This window comes from Trichosurus vulpecula, chromosome 7, assembly GCF_011100635.1.
Source record: "Trichosurus vulpecula isolate mTriVul1 chromosome 7, mTriVul1.pri, whole genome shotgun sequence".
In the NCBI taxonomy this organism is placed as follows: Eukaryota; Metazoa; Chordata; class Mammalia; order Diprotodontia; family Phalangeridae; genus Trichosurus; species Trichosurus vulpecula.
In genome coordinates this window covers 130,204,266-130,220,088 of record NC_050579.1, presented here as the reverse complement: position 1 = coordinate 130,220,088, position 15,823 = coordinate 130,204,266, and the positions used below count along the sequence as shown (strand labels likewise).

General features: G+C 36.2%; 1 protein-coding gene across 1 annotated transcript in view; it reads left to right on the top strand.

Moving 5' to 3' along the window:
- The window catches only part of AKAP7 (A-kinase anchoring protein 7), a 171,137-nt gene that overhangs the window by 18,885 nt on the left and 136,429 nt on the right, over positions 1-15,823 (top strand). The window contains exon 2 of the mRNA XM_036768250.1: positions 2,437-2,579. Within this exon, the coding sequence (XP_036624145.1) occupies positions 2,437-2,579 (143 nt within the window). The remainder of the gene's footprint in view (positions 1-2,436; positions 2,580-15,823) is intronic.

Sequence of the window (15,823 nt, the reverse complement as noted above, 5' to 3'; positions counted from 1 at the left end):
TTCACATTCCTAAGGCCTGAATATTCACAACTTGGTTGGTTGTATATAGTCTAGAACCAAGTCACATTTTTGTGGTAGCTACTGCTTTGCTGATGCTTTAGTCGGACGCTATGCAAAATGTGGCCCATGGGCCACATGCAGCAGGCCTACAAGCATAGAAATTTACATAAATGCTTTAGTAAATGAAGCCAAGCTACCTACCGAAGAGCTCTCACCAAAATGGCAAATCAAAATATACTGTCTGTTGTCTCAATAAAAGCCTAAGGTTTAACAGCCGTGCTTTAGTCTATATTGTAGCTCTTCAAAAATGTGTTGAAATTTGGTGACATAACTCTTATGGTGGCCAAGCAACTCACTATCCATGGACAAGGCCCAGCCTGTCTTGTCAGATGACTAATCAAGAGGGACAGCAGAATTATTATCATATTGGTGGCAGGTGCCTCTGCTTCTTACTGAGCCAAGAGGGAACTGGTGGTCTGGTGGATGGGGGATGGGCCAGGAATCAGCCTCAATTTCCTCAGCTGTAAAATGGGGATAAGAATAGTACCTATCTCACAGGGTTTTTGTGAGGATCAAATAAGATAATACTTACAAAATTTGCTTAAAACAGTACCTGGCACGTAGTAGGCTCTATCATAGGTCCCATTTCCCTTCCCCCTTCCCTTACTAAGGCAAAACAATCTACACACTGCAGAATGAGGGTTTAACCTTTTTTTGTATTATGTACCACTTTAGCAATCTAGTGAAGCCCATGGACCCCTTCTCAGAATATTGTTTTTTAAATGTATAAATAGTAGTTTGAAAGAAACAAATGATATTCAAGTATAATTATCAAAATATTAAAAGCAAACAAACACAGACACTCGGTTATGAATCCCTGGTTTAGGCTGTCTACAAGGAGTTTCCTAATGATGTGAAAGTTAATTCAATTAACCAGTTCCGTTCAACAGATGCTTATTAAGTTGCCTCTCAACCCTAGGCTCAATTTGCTCTATCAGGTGAGGTAACTTTACTTCATAATGTCCTAGGTCTCTTTTAGCTTAACCTATGAATTCTTCAGTATTAATATCGATCCCTCAGTCTGAACACAAGAACTGTTAGTGATGGAAACGGGCTATGTAATCAATTTGATGTGATGTTTTCTGGATGTAAGATTAAAAAAAACTTAGCTGAATTTAGAGTCTAACTAAAGACTGTTAATATTCCAGGCAGACACAAAATTGTATAAATTAGCTGGTCTTGAAAGATTACCGTTTAGTAGTAATACCTTAGTTCACCATTTAAAACATGTTGAAAATATAAAGACTTAAATTTAGATTCTTGTTAATAAAAGAACAAATTAAAGGTCCATTTATATAGCTATTGCCTTCTTATTCCCCAGTCCCCCCTCGCTCATATAGGAATAACATGGTTTTCTTCATGTATTTGAGAAGCAGAGAGAGTAAGGAAAGTAAAAAGTGGTAAAAAAAAATAATATTTTAGTTAAATTTTTAGGATTCTTTCCCATTAAACCTTTCACTAGATATAATTGCATAAAATTAACTGTCTTGAATTTTATCCATTTAGCCTTCCACAATATAGTGAAATGGCAAAAGATCAACAGGAGGAAGAGGTCTCAAAACAAAGAAGAGACAGGCAAGCTTTAGCTTTGAGTAGAGAAGTACAGGAAGATTCTGATCTTAGTGGGCTCACTGTAGATTGGGAAGTCAAAGGCCAATTTTTTCTTGTGTTTTTTGTCCTTCCTTGTTGAGTGTTACTTCAGTGTTCTGTATTATTAGTCAATTTTTGATTATTTACATTGGTGTAAGGTATCACTGATGTGGATAATAGAAAGCAGTGTTTAATTTGTAAACCATATCTACTTGTGTTGGAAATCAGCTATTTGGGGTTTTTTTTGGGGGGGGAAGCTGATTTCCTAATTTTTGTCTTTTTGGCATTAAATGGAATATAAAACCTAAAAGCACTTTTTAAAAAGGTTTGTCTGGTTAAATTTTACATGGGTTAATATTAAAATACATTTGCACAGCGTGAATACACACTGGCAAGAAGGAAGAGTGTTCAGAATTTGCTACCATGATTGTCTTTGGTCTAAGAAAGACGGCCAGATAACCAGCCTTTTGATAAAATACTGGTATTATTAATAAAATGATTTATTTGCCCAGAAATTCTGTCTCTTGACAGAATTTTAAATGCCAAAGATGGAAGAGATTCTAAGAAGTAGAGGTAAGATGGGGGTGCATTTCAGGCATGGGAGACAGCTTGTGCAAAGGCGTGGAAATGAGAGAGAGAATATCATTTATGAGAAGAAATAATAATATTCAGCATAAATAATGGGTGTTTATCTCATACATCCTATTCCTGTGTTTGCCTCTTGTCATTTAATGAATATGTTATATTTATACTAAGAGGAATATTGTTTGATTTTTATTTCCCTAGTACCTGTTGTAACTGAAATAAATTCGAAGAGAGGACAGGAAAATATGGAGCCAGGGAAAGAAGATCCAATGAAGAAGAAAAATAAAAAGAAAAAAGATTATCGACCTAATTATTTCCTTTCTATTCCCATCACCAACAAAGAGGTACCATTATCTTTTATTACTCAGTTTTATTAAATGTTTGTTAAACAGCCTTTTTTTTTACCACTAGGGAAGTGTAATATCATTTTAGCTACTTGGGCAGCTGCTTTTGTCATGTCTAAAGAAATGACTTTGTAATAATGACTATTGAAAATACCACAAGTAGTGGCAATATGAGTGCTTGATTGTCTTTCCTAGCATCTGCTTTCCTCACCTGGGGAGCCTTCGATTACATTTCTTTATTCAGTGATAAGAGCAGAGATCACTGTCTCGGTAAGCGAATAAGATTCTGGATTCCCTGTTGATTATTGTTCGGGTGGGAGAACTTGACCTAGGTAAAGAAAACTAGGCTCTGTAGTCAGTTGCATTTGCGTCACTGTGATGCTGGTTAATGTGAAGTAATTTCTTTTAAAATTATGTGTTGAAATGCCATTTAATTTTAGGATTTGCGTATTGCTCAGTGTCTGGATGGAATAAAAAGGCATGAATGTCATATAGAAAAATTTAGAGGTGGAAATGGGTATAATCAATTTGTCCATTTTAAGAAAAATTTAAATTATGAAGAGAAAAAAAACACAAGTGTGTACTTATATACTGCTCAACCAGTGAATAAGACATTAAAATGCTAACAGGGAGATCAACTCACTTGGAAGACTTTTTACATTATGGCTAAATGCAAAAAGCCAACTCCACAGTATTTGAAAAAGGGATTACTTTCTTCTGTCACTCCATATACATCCCAGCATTTCTAACTTCGTATCTGGCCCCCTTTGAACCATGGGACCCACTGACTCTAGTCCTATTAGTACACTTAATTCATCTCCTTTTTGGTGACATAGATTTGTAGGTTGACTGGCAATCCAAGCCCCAGGTAGAATGTCATTTCTACAAGAAAAGGCATTCCAAAATCTAAGTAACCAACATATAGATAAAGTTTTGGAACATAGTATGTTTGTAGGTTGAAGACTGCATGTAATATCTGTTATTAGAGTACCTTATGAATTATATGTGCTTTTATAGTCTAGTCTGCAAATGTAACCTGTATCATGAAATATTTTGTTTCTGCTATTTCATCTGGATAGTTAATATTAGTATTGTGACACGATGTAAATATGCTGGGCCCAAAGGCTCAAAGCTTTGGCTCTAATCTTGCCTTTGACAAAATGAATCACTTGACCTTTATGTGCTTTGGGCAACTACCTAGGTTTTAATGAATATCTTAAGTAATAGGTTGATATCTGTTTAATGGAGGATGTTTCCATACTGAGAATCTCCCATAATCCACTATCATAGATCCTTCATATAATTTTATGTTAATTTAACAGAAACAAGAAACATGGCTATTTACAAGATTTAGTTAATTCATTTCAGAGTTATAGTAGTCTATAGCAATTTTTTAGTTGTATGAAGGTTAAAGTAGATCACAATTGTAGGCTTCTCCATTGCATCAGTGGATCTGTGATCTCTCCTTGAGTATAGCTATCCCTTCGTTAGTATAAATTGCAAGCCATCTATACCATATTCTGTCTTCTTCTTAACCGTTTTTTTCTATAGATCCTCTACAGAGGATCTCCTCAGAGGGCCATATGTTTTCTTCTAGTTCTTTTTAGTAGAGCACTGTCGCTGACCATCTGTTATTTTTCACTCTTGTCCATGACGAGCCTATCACCTTTTCTGGTTACGTTTTCTTTATGATATCTCTTGTGTCACTACTACGATGGAGCTTATCATTGAAGATACGCTGCTGACTGGATATCTACTCTGTGGCCCTGGTGAGTCCTCCTTGGGCAGAGTGGTAGTTGTCAGAGCCAATGCCAGGCGTAAGGCTAGAGGATGAGAAGAGGGCACTGGGCAGCTGAAGGGACACGGAGGAGGAGGAGGAGGAGAAAGAATTAGTGCATCCCTTAACAACAGCGAGAAAGTACTGTGAGCAGATACAGAAATGTGCGCAGGCCCAGGAGTGGCTTGAGATTGGTGATGTTCAGGTGTCTGCTACTTTCCCCCTTGAGAAAGACTGCCCAGAGGTACTCTTTGACTTGTGGTACTCCTAGAACCAGTGTGTGACTCACATTCTTGGAGATAAATGCCTGCGCATACTCAATCACTTCTTCAGACTTTGACAATCTTGGTAGGCATAGACTTTGTTCCCATCACCCTGCATCTCAAACACTTGGAATTTAATTTATGCCAGTATTATTTCATATGAAACTTGTACAGAGGGCCTCTGTGCTGATGCACAGCAGCTCTATCTTAGTAAAATCCAGTCAGCAGCAGGAAAAAAGAAAATATTTAGCTACCCACTCTTCCCCAGGATATGGTCTTTGGATCACCTGCAACTTAGGAGTTTGAAGTATGCCAAGTTTTATAGCCTTATTGGGAGAACACTTACACTGAAGATAGGGGTCCTTGTGCCAGACAGCAGCTCAGGTTCATTTAAAGTACCGTGTAATTTCCCAAATGCAGTATGCGGACTTCTTCCTTATTTATTTCTGGGCTTAATTCATCATCTGTCTGTAGTTCCTGTCTTAAGAATATATACGAATCACTCAACTCAGTGGACTGGCTATTTAACTTTGTGTCAAGGTCTGAATAATGGGTGTTCTTCACCCATTTAGTTTTTCTTGTACAGATTGTTAGGGCAATCTTCTGAAGAATCATGGATTTTATTGAGGAGACCCTGTAATATTCAGGGACTTGATATGATCCACAAAATATCTATCATCCAGTAATTGGAGCATCTGGAATATATCAATATCTGAACAGAATCTTTTCAGTTTGAAATTTGTGTATGACATCCTCCATGAGTGGTCAATACCTTTGGCTACATTTTTTATATGTGGATTATTCAGATGCTTGTTTAGATGGGTTCTATTTTGACTTTGTTATGGATGTAAGCAGGAAGACAGCTAGAAATGTTTCTGGGGATAGCAATATGTTGATTTTCAAAGTTAATTATTAGTCTTAAGGGGAAGGCATCTCTGGCTGTCAGGTAAAGGCAGGGAAAATCTGGAAGGGTAGGTAATTGTTAAGAGTTGAGGTTATCCTAGGAGTCAGGAATATGGAGGTCATTTCAAGATGTACTTCCAAAAGTATACCTTCGAAATTCCTTCTGCAACCACAGGGGAAAGTGCCTGCCCAAACCCAGGTAATGTGGCATGTCCTGAGTGATAGCTTGTGCCCTTCTAACATAGCAGGCATTCTCAGAATCCCAGGTTGGAAATCAAAACATTTTCCTATAGTGAGAAACATCATTGTTATGTAACATGCCCTTTAAAAACCAAAGTATTATTATTCTACTTGAGGTACATTATGAGTTAAACAAGTTTTGTGGGTTAGCCTGGGAATCTAAGTGTTACCTATAAAATTGTTTAGAGGGAAAATTTGCCCTTAGTTACAAATAAATGACTTAAGAGGACATTTTTGGAACACAACCCATTTGTAAATGGGAAACTGTACTGTGTTGGATGACTCTACTTTTGATGTCTGCATTTTGGCCTTTCTTTTTAAGAACTAAACGTCCAGAACCTCCTGGGCTTTTGATTTTTAACTGTGAAGTCATGTCTTTTACAGTTTGGAAGTTCTTTTCCTTGTGAAAAAAGTTACTTCATATTTCTAAGAAAAATAATTTTACTTTAAAATGAATCAGGAGACTCCTTGAACATGAGAAAGTATCTTCAAAATAACATTGTGATGAATTTGGTGCAACTGAATAAGAGAAATGTGTATATGTTTCTCTTATAGGCACTACACATTGGTTTTAATATGAAGGTGAAGGAGAGTTTAACAGGCTTTTTGGATACAAACATTAAATCTAACCTATTTTTTAAGTATTTATCATTGTGCCATTAATGTTTCCATGCATCTTCTCTTGGGAAGGAAAAATGACGCTAATGACTCAAATGCATTTATAAAACTCCTGTTGGGTGCCGGGGACATAAATACACAAATGAAAGTTCCAGTCCTCAAAGAGCTTGTATTCTGTGTACATATATAGGGAGTGGTGACCAGGAAAGAGAATGAGAATCTGGGCAGTCATGGGGGTGGTGCGTGGAGCCATAGGGCAGGTAATTGTCATGCCTATGCAATTAGCAGTGCTGGTGTTGATTTGATTACGGTTCCCAGAACAACAGTGGTAGAATAGGAGTGTGGCATGTCCAGGGAGATGCGGTAGACTTCTGTACAGCATGTGAAGCATGGTTTGGTAGTTTAGAGACAGACCTGTTTGAGGGCCTTGATATCAGGGATAAGGTGTTTGGACTTAAATTGGAACACCATTGAAGGTTTTGAAACAGGAACATGAGGTGGTCGAACTGTGCATTAGGCAGATTTCTCTAGCAGTATTTTAGAAGAATGAGGAAAGGCTGGAGACGGACGCATGGTCAGGGTCCTGTAAAATTCTGGCTGTGAGAGTCCCCTAGCCTTGTAATGCAGGTATACTTCTGATACGGCAAGAGACTCAAAAGAGATCATTGTCAAGGTCACAGTTGTTATTCTTGTCACACCCTGGGCAGTTACTTTGTATTTACCTTACATATATATCAGTGTACGTGTTCTTTTCTCCCAATAACATCTAGGCTGCTTTAGGGCAAGGATCATTTCATTTTTGTCTGTTTGTCCTAAGGGTGTGCCAGTAGAAATGTACCTGTCAAATAATAGAAGTATTTTTTTGTTATTTGCTGTTGTTCAGTTGTGTCTGACTCTTTGTTACCCCATTTTGGATTTTCTTGGCAAACACACTGGAGTGGTTTTCCATTTCCTTATCCGGTTCATTTTACAGATGAGGAAACAGAGGTAAAAGTGACTTGCTCAGGGTCATATAAGCTAGTAAGTGTCTGAGGCCAGATTTGAACTCAGGCAGATGATTCTTTCTGACTCCAGGCTCAGAGCTCTACCACTATGCCACCTAACTGGCACCAGTAGCAATAGTAGCTTCTGTTTTTAAAACATAATTATTGTAATAAATGACTGAAAAATGAATGACTTATTTCCTGTGTAGCAGGCCTTAGATTGTAAGACAAGTCAGGGAGCAAGACTTTTTTAGGCACAGAAAATAAAGGGGAATATAGACATAAACAAAGATATAAAGAAGCCACCCAGTAGATTCAGACATCCACTGCCCCAGCTACTCTTGCACAAAAAAGGTCTCCCCATCCTTTTCTGTTCTCTGATCTTCACGACAGTAAGCTGGGCACCCATAGTATAAACCACATTTTAGGAATACCGTTGCAGAGCTCTCAGGTCACCTTCTTCATATCTATCACTTGCAGGCAGTCTTACAGTGGGAGACAGGGTGATGCCTCGTAAAGGCCTTGAGCATCTGCCTTCCTCTTCCCGGAATTAACTTACTTGCCTCCAGTCTTGGGTTCAAATTCTGCCTCTGATATTTAACTCTCTATGTGACCCTAAGCAGTCATTTCATTTCTCTATTTTAGTTTCCTTATCTGTAAAATACCGATAATAATGCCTGCTATACTTATCCTAGAGGATTGTCATAAACTCACATTAGAATGTATGCAAAGGATTTGGCAAATTTTAAAATGCCTATTGTTATTATTATTATTGTTATTATGTAATATAGGAACCTTTTGCAATAGTCTAGGCACAAGATAATGAAGATTTTCATTCTAGTGAATAGAGAATTGACCTTCTGTAACTAGGAAGATCTGTATTCAGGTCCTACCATTGACACATACTGGCTGCATGATCCTGGTCAAGTCACAACCTCTCAGTGTCATAGGAAACTCTAAGAATGTAATTGTTTTGATAGAGGAAGTTTCATCATCTGGGAATTCCCTGTATTACATAAAATATTCATAGAGCCAGTCTCTATGCCTAAATCTCTTTTTTAAAATCTCTTTTTATAGGGGGGAAGGCAGGGCAATTGGGGTTAGGTGACTTGCCCAAGGTGACACAGCTAGTAAGTGTGTCATGTGTCTGAGGCCGGATTTTAACTCAGGTTCTCCTGACTCCAGGGCTGGCGCCCTATTCAGGGTGCCACCTAGCTGCCCCCATGCCTAAATCTCTTATGAAAATTGCTTAATAGCACTTGGTAAATGCCCAATGGTCATCTGTCCGATAGTCCAAGGGTGGGGAACCTGTGGCCTTGAGGCCACATGTGGTCCTCTAGGTGTGGCTCTCAGGTGTGGCTCTTTGAATCCAAACTTCACAGAATATATCCCCTTAATAAAAAGATTTGTTCTGTAAAACTTGGACTCTGTCAAAAAGCCGTACCCAAGGACCTAGATGGCCACAAGTTCCCCACCCCTGTGACCTATACTTATCAGTAAAGTCCTGATTTGGAAAAAAAGAAAGCATACTTTCAATGAGACTTTTAAAAAAGTATCTTTGTCAGATGGTGTGTCCTGTTTTTGATTTTAAAAAGTTATCATAGTTAGATTCTATACTTGGGAATGGCAGAATATCAACATTAAGTCCTTCCAATAAAAATTAATAAGCGCCAACTTTGTAAAAAGCACTACTGGGCACTGAAATTCCAAAGACCAAAATTAAGTACCCCATTTTCAAGGAACTTACATAGTACATTGCAGAGGATCTATTAACACAATCTTCCTTACTTTCTCCCTAATTACTATTTTTTTCAACATTTCTTGTTCTATCTGTGGTCATAGATTTACCTGGAAAAAAATTCCATGAATCTACTGATTTAGAGGTAAATGATTTAAAAATAGATAATTTATTTTAAAAATAAAATATATCTATATCAGGAAGACATATGCTATCTAGAGGTGTTTACCATTTTCATAGTGGCTGTCTAGTACAGAATTTTACCAGAAAAAAAGGATTTCCTATGTATGATGTTCTCCATATAGTCTTGTTTATGGGTGGCATTATATTGATTATACTATGCTCCATGATGCTATAGGACCTTCCTTTAATGAGACCCACAGTCAATAAATCTTGTCATCCACACAGAAAACACTAAATTGATGAAGAATGCTTATTGTCCCATGGAACCTAATTTTGGATAGACACTAGATAATGAACAATAAGCTAGCCCAGTAATTGAACAGAAGGGGGAGAGAAGTTTGGAATGCATTTGTGGTGAAATTATGTAGCACTTTCAGTGATTCCAAGTTGATACTTGATAGGAAAACTCTAGTTTTTAACATCAGAATTCTTCTAGTGATACTATATGGCCATAAATCATAAAATACCATGTTCTCTAAAGAATCTAAATTCTGATTAAGAAGTAGAGAGTTTAATCAGTGGAACAGATACAATATACATAAGCAAATAAGCATAGAAACCGATCCATTGTGGAAAGCAACTTGGAACTGTGCCCCCTGCCTTTATTAAATTTTGCATATCCTTTGCCCCAGTGATACTGCTACTAGGTCTATAGCCCAAAGACATCAAATAAAGAGGAAGAGAACTGTGTTTTATAGCAGCTCTTTCTGTGGTGGCAAAGAAGTGGAAACTGAGGGGGGTGCCCATCAGTTGAGGAATGGATGAATAAATTATTGTTTATTAGTGGGATAGACTATCCTTGTTCTGTAAGAAATAATGAATGAAGGGAATGGTTTGAGAAAAAAACTTTATGAACTGATGCAAAGTGAAATTTGCAGAACTAGGAGAACAATTTATGCAATGATAGCAGTATTGAAAAGGCAAACAATTTTGAATGACGTAGGAACTCTGATGAGCACAGTGCAATCAACCTCCTGACAGAAAGTTGATGGACTCGCAGTTCAGATTGAGACTTTTTTTTTGGACATGGACAATGTGAGGATTTGTCTCAATTGACCATTTGTAACATATTTTTTCTTTCTCTTTGGGGATGGGAAGATAGAAAAGGTGGATTTTGTCGATTGAAAATGAATTTTAATTTATAAAAAGAATCAAAATTGTTGCTAACCCCAAGGAAGTTGGAGAGCTAGATTATGGCTGTAAGTAGCCTGTAACATACTATTAAAAACTTGTACAAAAGAACTGGAGAAAAGACATCCTCATGGACATGAATAACCACAAAAGGGTTTGATTGGTCATATAAAGAAAGGGATATGAGAGTGAGGGATAGCACATAGTCCAAGTCCTGTAGAACAATATAAGAATCAAGGCGAGGTCTGTACTCTGAAGAACCATAGAACCTCTCTCAGGGCACTAACTGTTTAATTGTGTCTTAGTATTTCTAATGCCTTTGACAATGCTTTGCGGGTAATTGACACTTGATAACATGGTTGTTGAATTTCATTAAATTGAGAATATAAACAATAGCATCAGATTAGGGGACATAGGTTAGTTATGATAAAGGAGTCACTTTAGTGACATTGTGAATTCTTTCAAATATTGAAATTGCCAATAAGGTAGGGAAAATTGAAAACTGATTAGAAGAGCTAAGGTGTTACAGCTAGAGAGGCCATGAGGTATAACTATGTAGAATTCAAAGGCAAAGTCAGGAAGAGCTAGGTTTGTCTTACTCTGTTAACATTATGGTTATGTGGCAAGCAGTTTAAGACAACAGCATTTAAGTTTCATGAGGAATAGTTTTCAATCCGTATTGGTAGAGAGAGTATCCCCTTGAGTTCCCTATGCCTATTAAATCCCAGGTCTGGGCCAAAAATCAAGAAAGGATATAAGAAAGTAGAAATATAAATATCGAAGGTAAAATAAAAAAAACTGTTGAGTTTTAGAATATAAACAAATAATAGTGATCTTGGTTATGATGCCTTTGCCTTATACTTTAACATGTTTTAAATCCATCAGAAGTTGCAACTGATAGAAAACTGAATGTCTTTAAGAAAATCTTTTATATATTTTTTCCCTAAAAAGGAAATATTCCGTTATCTTTAGGTATATTAAATTTGGTTTGGCTATGGTGTTTAACAGATGGAAATCTGCTTTTGATTTGCTTAGTCCAGACCAAGAAATTACATAACTAATGAAATATTTAAGATTATAAGAAGTAAATTATTTAAACATTTCCCCCAACATCATATTTAGATCTGGTTTTACTTTTACCCATATGTGTAGTGTGACTAATATTTGCATCTGTGTGGCATCATAATAATATAACCAAGGAAACACGTAAGATGGTTAGTTAGGCTTTTAAAATTAGACCTTCTGTTGTCTTCTTCTATTTGGCAAAAAAAATATTCCTTTCTTTTTAAAAAAAAAAGTCTGGCATAACTTTAAAATATCATTCTCAAAATATTTAGCCTAAAGATTTTAGAGGCAGCTATGGCATAGTGTCTGGAGAGAGTTGATATTGGAATCAAGAAGAACTGGGTTCAGATCCTAACCTGGACATGTACTGAGGGGGGACCCTACCTAGGCAAGTTCCTTAAGCTATTAGAGCCCCAGATAATTCACTCAAATTGTAAGTTTTGGATCAATCCACCAGTCTTGTGTTGGCAGAGGAGTCCCCTCACTAGGAGTTTTCTATGCCATGATTTCTGTGAAATCACAGGGCTGTTTCCCCCACCCTCCAAAAACAAAAGAATATAGACAAATTTTCTAAAAGAAATATTAAATAAAATTATATTATTATATACAATTATAATATCACTATACATAACATGTTCTGTTATATATAACATGTAATCTGAAATTATATTCAGCCCATGTAGTTGTTAAGAATATGTTAAACTTAAGCATGTTTTTAAATATGTGTGTATGTATATAAATTATATGCACACACACACACACACACATATTTGTTAAGGATTAAAATTCTCATAGACCTGAATTTCATCATCTTTTGTTATTCACAAGTTCTGTGTGAATACAGAGAAGCTTTATTCTTTGGCAGATAGTAGGGGCTTGATAAATGTGTAACTTCTTTAAACTGCTTTGCATTCATTTTAATCTGCTATTCGCTAAGCCTGTTGGAGAATTAATTAAAATAATTAAATAAAAGAATCCAAGGCCCTCTGTAAGCAAATGATGGAGCTGGCTTTTGTTTTTGTTTTGTTTTTTTTTTTTTGAAAGGTATCTTGACTCTAAAGCTAACACTCTTTCCATTGTGCCGTACTGCCTTGGAAAAATGACCCCCAGTCACTTCGGAAAAGAGACTCACATGGAAGGGGCTTACTAAGGGCCTCCTTTCTTGTGAGGTAGGCTGTTCCTACACATACTGTATAGGGCCACTTTATAACCCTAAAGTGGAGAAATTAAAAATCTCTTACCTTGTAGTTTATTTTTATATCATAATGGTAAATTTAATTCTGCAGTCTAGCCAGACTTGTAGAGGAAAAAGATAAATTACATCCAGACAGTTTAAATAGCAAGTGAGAGTACAAGTATTAGAGAGTGTGAGAGCAGCTTGGGGTCAGGGTAGGGGATACTTCCTCAAGGTACCTAAAGAATGGTAGGGAATTAAGACCGACTTTCTTCCCTCAGGTACCTCCAAACTTATGAGAGTTGTCCATAGTCAGCCAAAGTGAACTTTCTTGCTGGTCTTGTCATCTTGGGCTCCAGAGCTACCTCCTGGCTTTCACAGTGTTCAAATCTCCTTTCACCTGGCTAAGGGCTACCTCCTTGTCATCCAGCCAGTCAGACTAAACAGTAAAGATTAGAAACTGGTATGACATGCCAGGTAAGGATGAAATTCATATTGGCACATTTTTTCCCCATAGATGGACTGCTACTGGTGCCGTGGTGTGTGAAGTTACCGCCCCGGCACTCAAACCTAGGAATTTCTATGAAAGAAGAATCCCTTGTTAACAAAATCCCTTCTTTCTGGTACTCAGAATTGTTTTCTGCTATCAGTCTGCAAATAGCTTGAAAGTGACTTGGTTCAGGTGCTTGTTATTCCCTGCAATGTTGAAGTATACAAAGTCAGTCAGTCAATTAGCATTTATAAAGTACCTTGAATGTTTCTGGCACTGAGGGTACAGTCTAATGGGGGATACAACATTCAGACTAATATATATGAATAAGTGGTATGCAGGATAAAAAGGAAATAATAGAGAAGAAGGTATTAGATTACGAGAGAAATAAGAAAACTTCCTATAGAACATAGGATTTTAGCCAAGACCTGAAGAAAGTCAGGAAAATGAAGAGGCAGAGATGTGGAGGGAGAGCATTCTAGGCATGGAGAGCTGCTGCAGAAAATACCAAGAGCTGAGATAGTGGCTTGTTTGGGGAACAGCAGGGGAGCCAGTATCATTGAATGGAACAAAAGAATTAGCCATGGTCATAGATGGTTGGGCTGGAGCAGGCAGCCATGATAGAGGGCCTAGAGAACACAGGTATCAGATATGTGGCTCAGTTGTGACTCAAAACAACTCCTCTGTGGACTGGAACCAAATTAAAATGTAACTTGGAAATATTTAACAAATAGATAAAAATACAATAGCACATAGATAACATTAATACGTGGTTTGACAGCTCTGGTCTAGAGAGCCAAGCAAAATCATTGGTTTTGCCTATGGGATTTACAAAGCCTGAAGTAACCACTATTTTACATCAAAAGGCATATAACTACGGGGATATTAGTTTCTCTAGTGTTTTCTTAAGTTAAAATAAATAATGTTGATAACATATGCTCAAGTTCTTACCCATACTTATTTTTTTAGAATTCATAAAACCCAAGAATTTGTTAGTCAAGATTTGTACTGTTAAGGACTGTTAAGGGATCAGTACCTAGTTATTTACTGTTGACAGTTATTCACATATTGACTTCCCCACTAGAGGGTATGTGACTTGAGAACAGGAGTTTTTTTTTATCTTTCTTTGTATCACCAGTGCTTAGCTTAGCACATAGTGAGAACTTAATAAGAGCTTGTTGACCAACTGAACAATCTCTTTTATATTGATTTAGACTATATAACCATAAGTGAATAATCATAAATTCTAAATATGTTCTGATCAATTGAATTTTTTAGTATTACACTAATTTTTCTAGATTCTGTATACAATAGACCTCTCACGAAAAAATACATTATAACATGAGTCTGTACTCTCATTAATATATTTTAAATCATCAAAATTACATTAAGTAGGTTGAATTTATCATATTATGAATATATTGCATTATGAATTTATTATATATAATATTTATTATGTTATATTAATATATTTTTATATTATGAATATCAAGAGTCAGTGTGGCATACTATATAGAGAGCTAGCCCTGAAGATAGGAATACCTTGGTTCAAGTTTCTCCTGATACATATTGGCTGTGTGGTTCTGGACAAATCATTTAATTCTCAGTGTTCCAGGTAGCACTCTAAGAAGTTTTAGAGCCATGTATTGGTAGAATAAGTGTCTGCACCAGAAATTACCAATGCCAATGAGAACTTATATCTGTTCCAAAAAATGTTAATTGTAACATTCATTATTTTAAATTTTAACTCACTCTGCATATAGTTAATACTTGTTTCTTTGTTTACATCATTAAAATTTCTTTTAGAACATAATGATATGGGATGATATAGTATATTCTTTTATCCAGTTCTTATTTTTTTAGATCACAAGTAGTTTAAATAGGGTTGGAGTTACCTCAGTTGAATACCATATATTCTCATCTTTATTTTTCTTCTAGTTTGATATTGATTTTGGTCTTTGCTTATCCAAATCAATGCACAGGACTGCTCATAGACAGTTGATTTATTCATTCTTTGGCAGATGATAGGGGCTTAGTTTAAAAAATTTTTGTTGATGCCTTTTGTTTACATGATAGTGATTTCCATTTCCTTATTACCTCCTCACAATGAACCTTTCCTTATAACAAAGAAAAACCCATTAAGTAAAACTAGCTGACCCAGTCTGATAATGTAACAACATTTTTCACATATCCAGGTAAAGAAGGGAGAGAGGTACATGTGCTCATCTCTTTAATGTGACCAAAATTAGTCATTAAAATTGCACAGTATTCAACTTTGTTTTATTGTTCTTTTCAGTTGTATTGGTGTAGTCACCTTGTATACACTTCTCCTGGTTCTGCTTATTTCACTTTATATTAGTTCATACAAGTCTTCCTGTGTTTCTCTGAAGGGCTTATATTTATCCTTTCTTCTTGCACAACAATATTCTTTTACATTTATATATCTTAATTTGTTCAACCATTACCCAACTGATGAGTACCTACTTTGGCTCTACTTCTTAGCTACCACAAAAATTGTTGTATGAATATTTTCATATATGTGGGATCTATATTTTTCTATTTTTAATCTCATTAGAGTATATGTCCTCAATGTGATCACTAAGTCATATAGAACAGTTTAATCATGGCCCAAGGTTTTTTTTAAAATAAATAAATTAGTCACTTCTTTTTGATAAATCT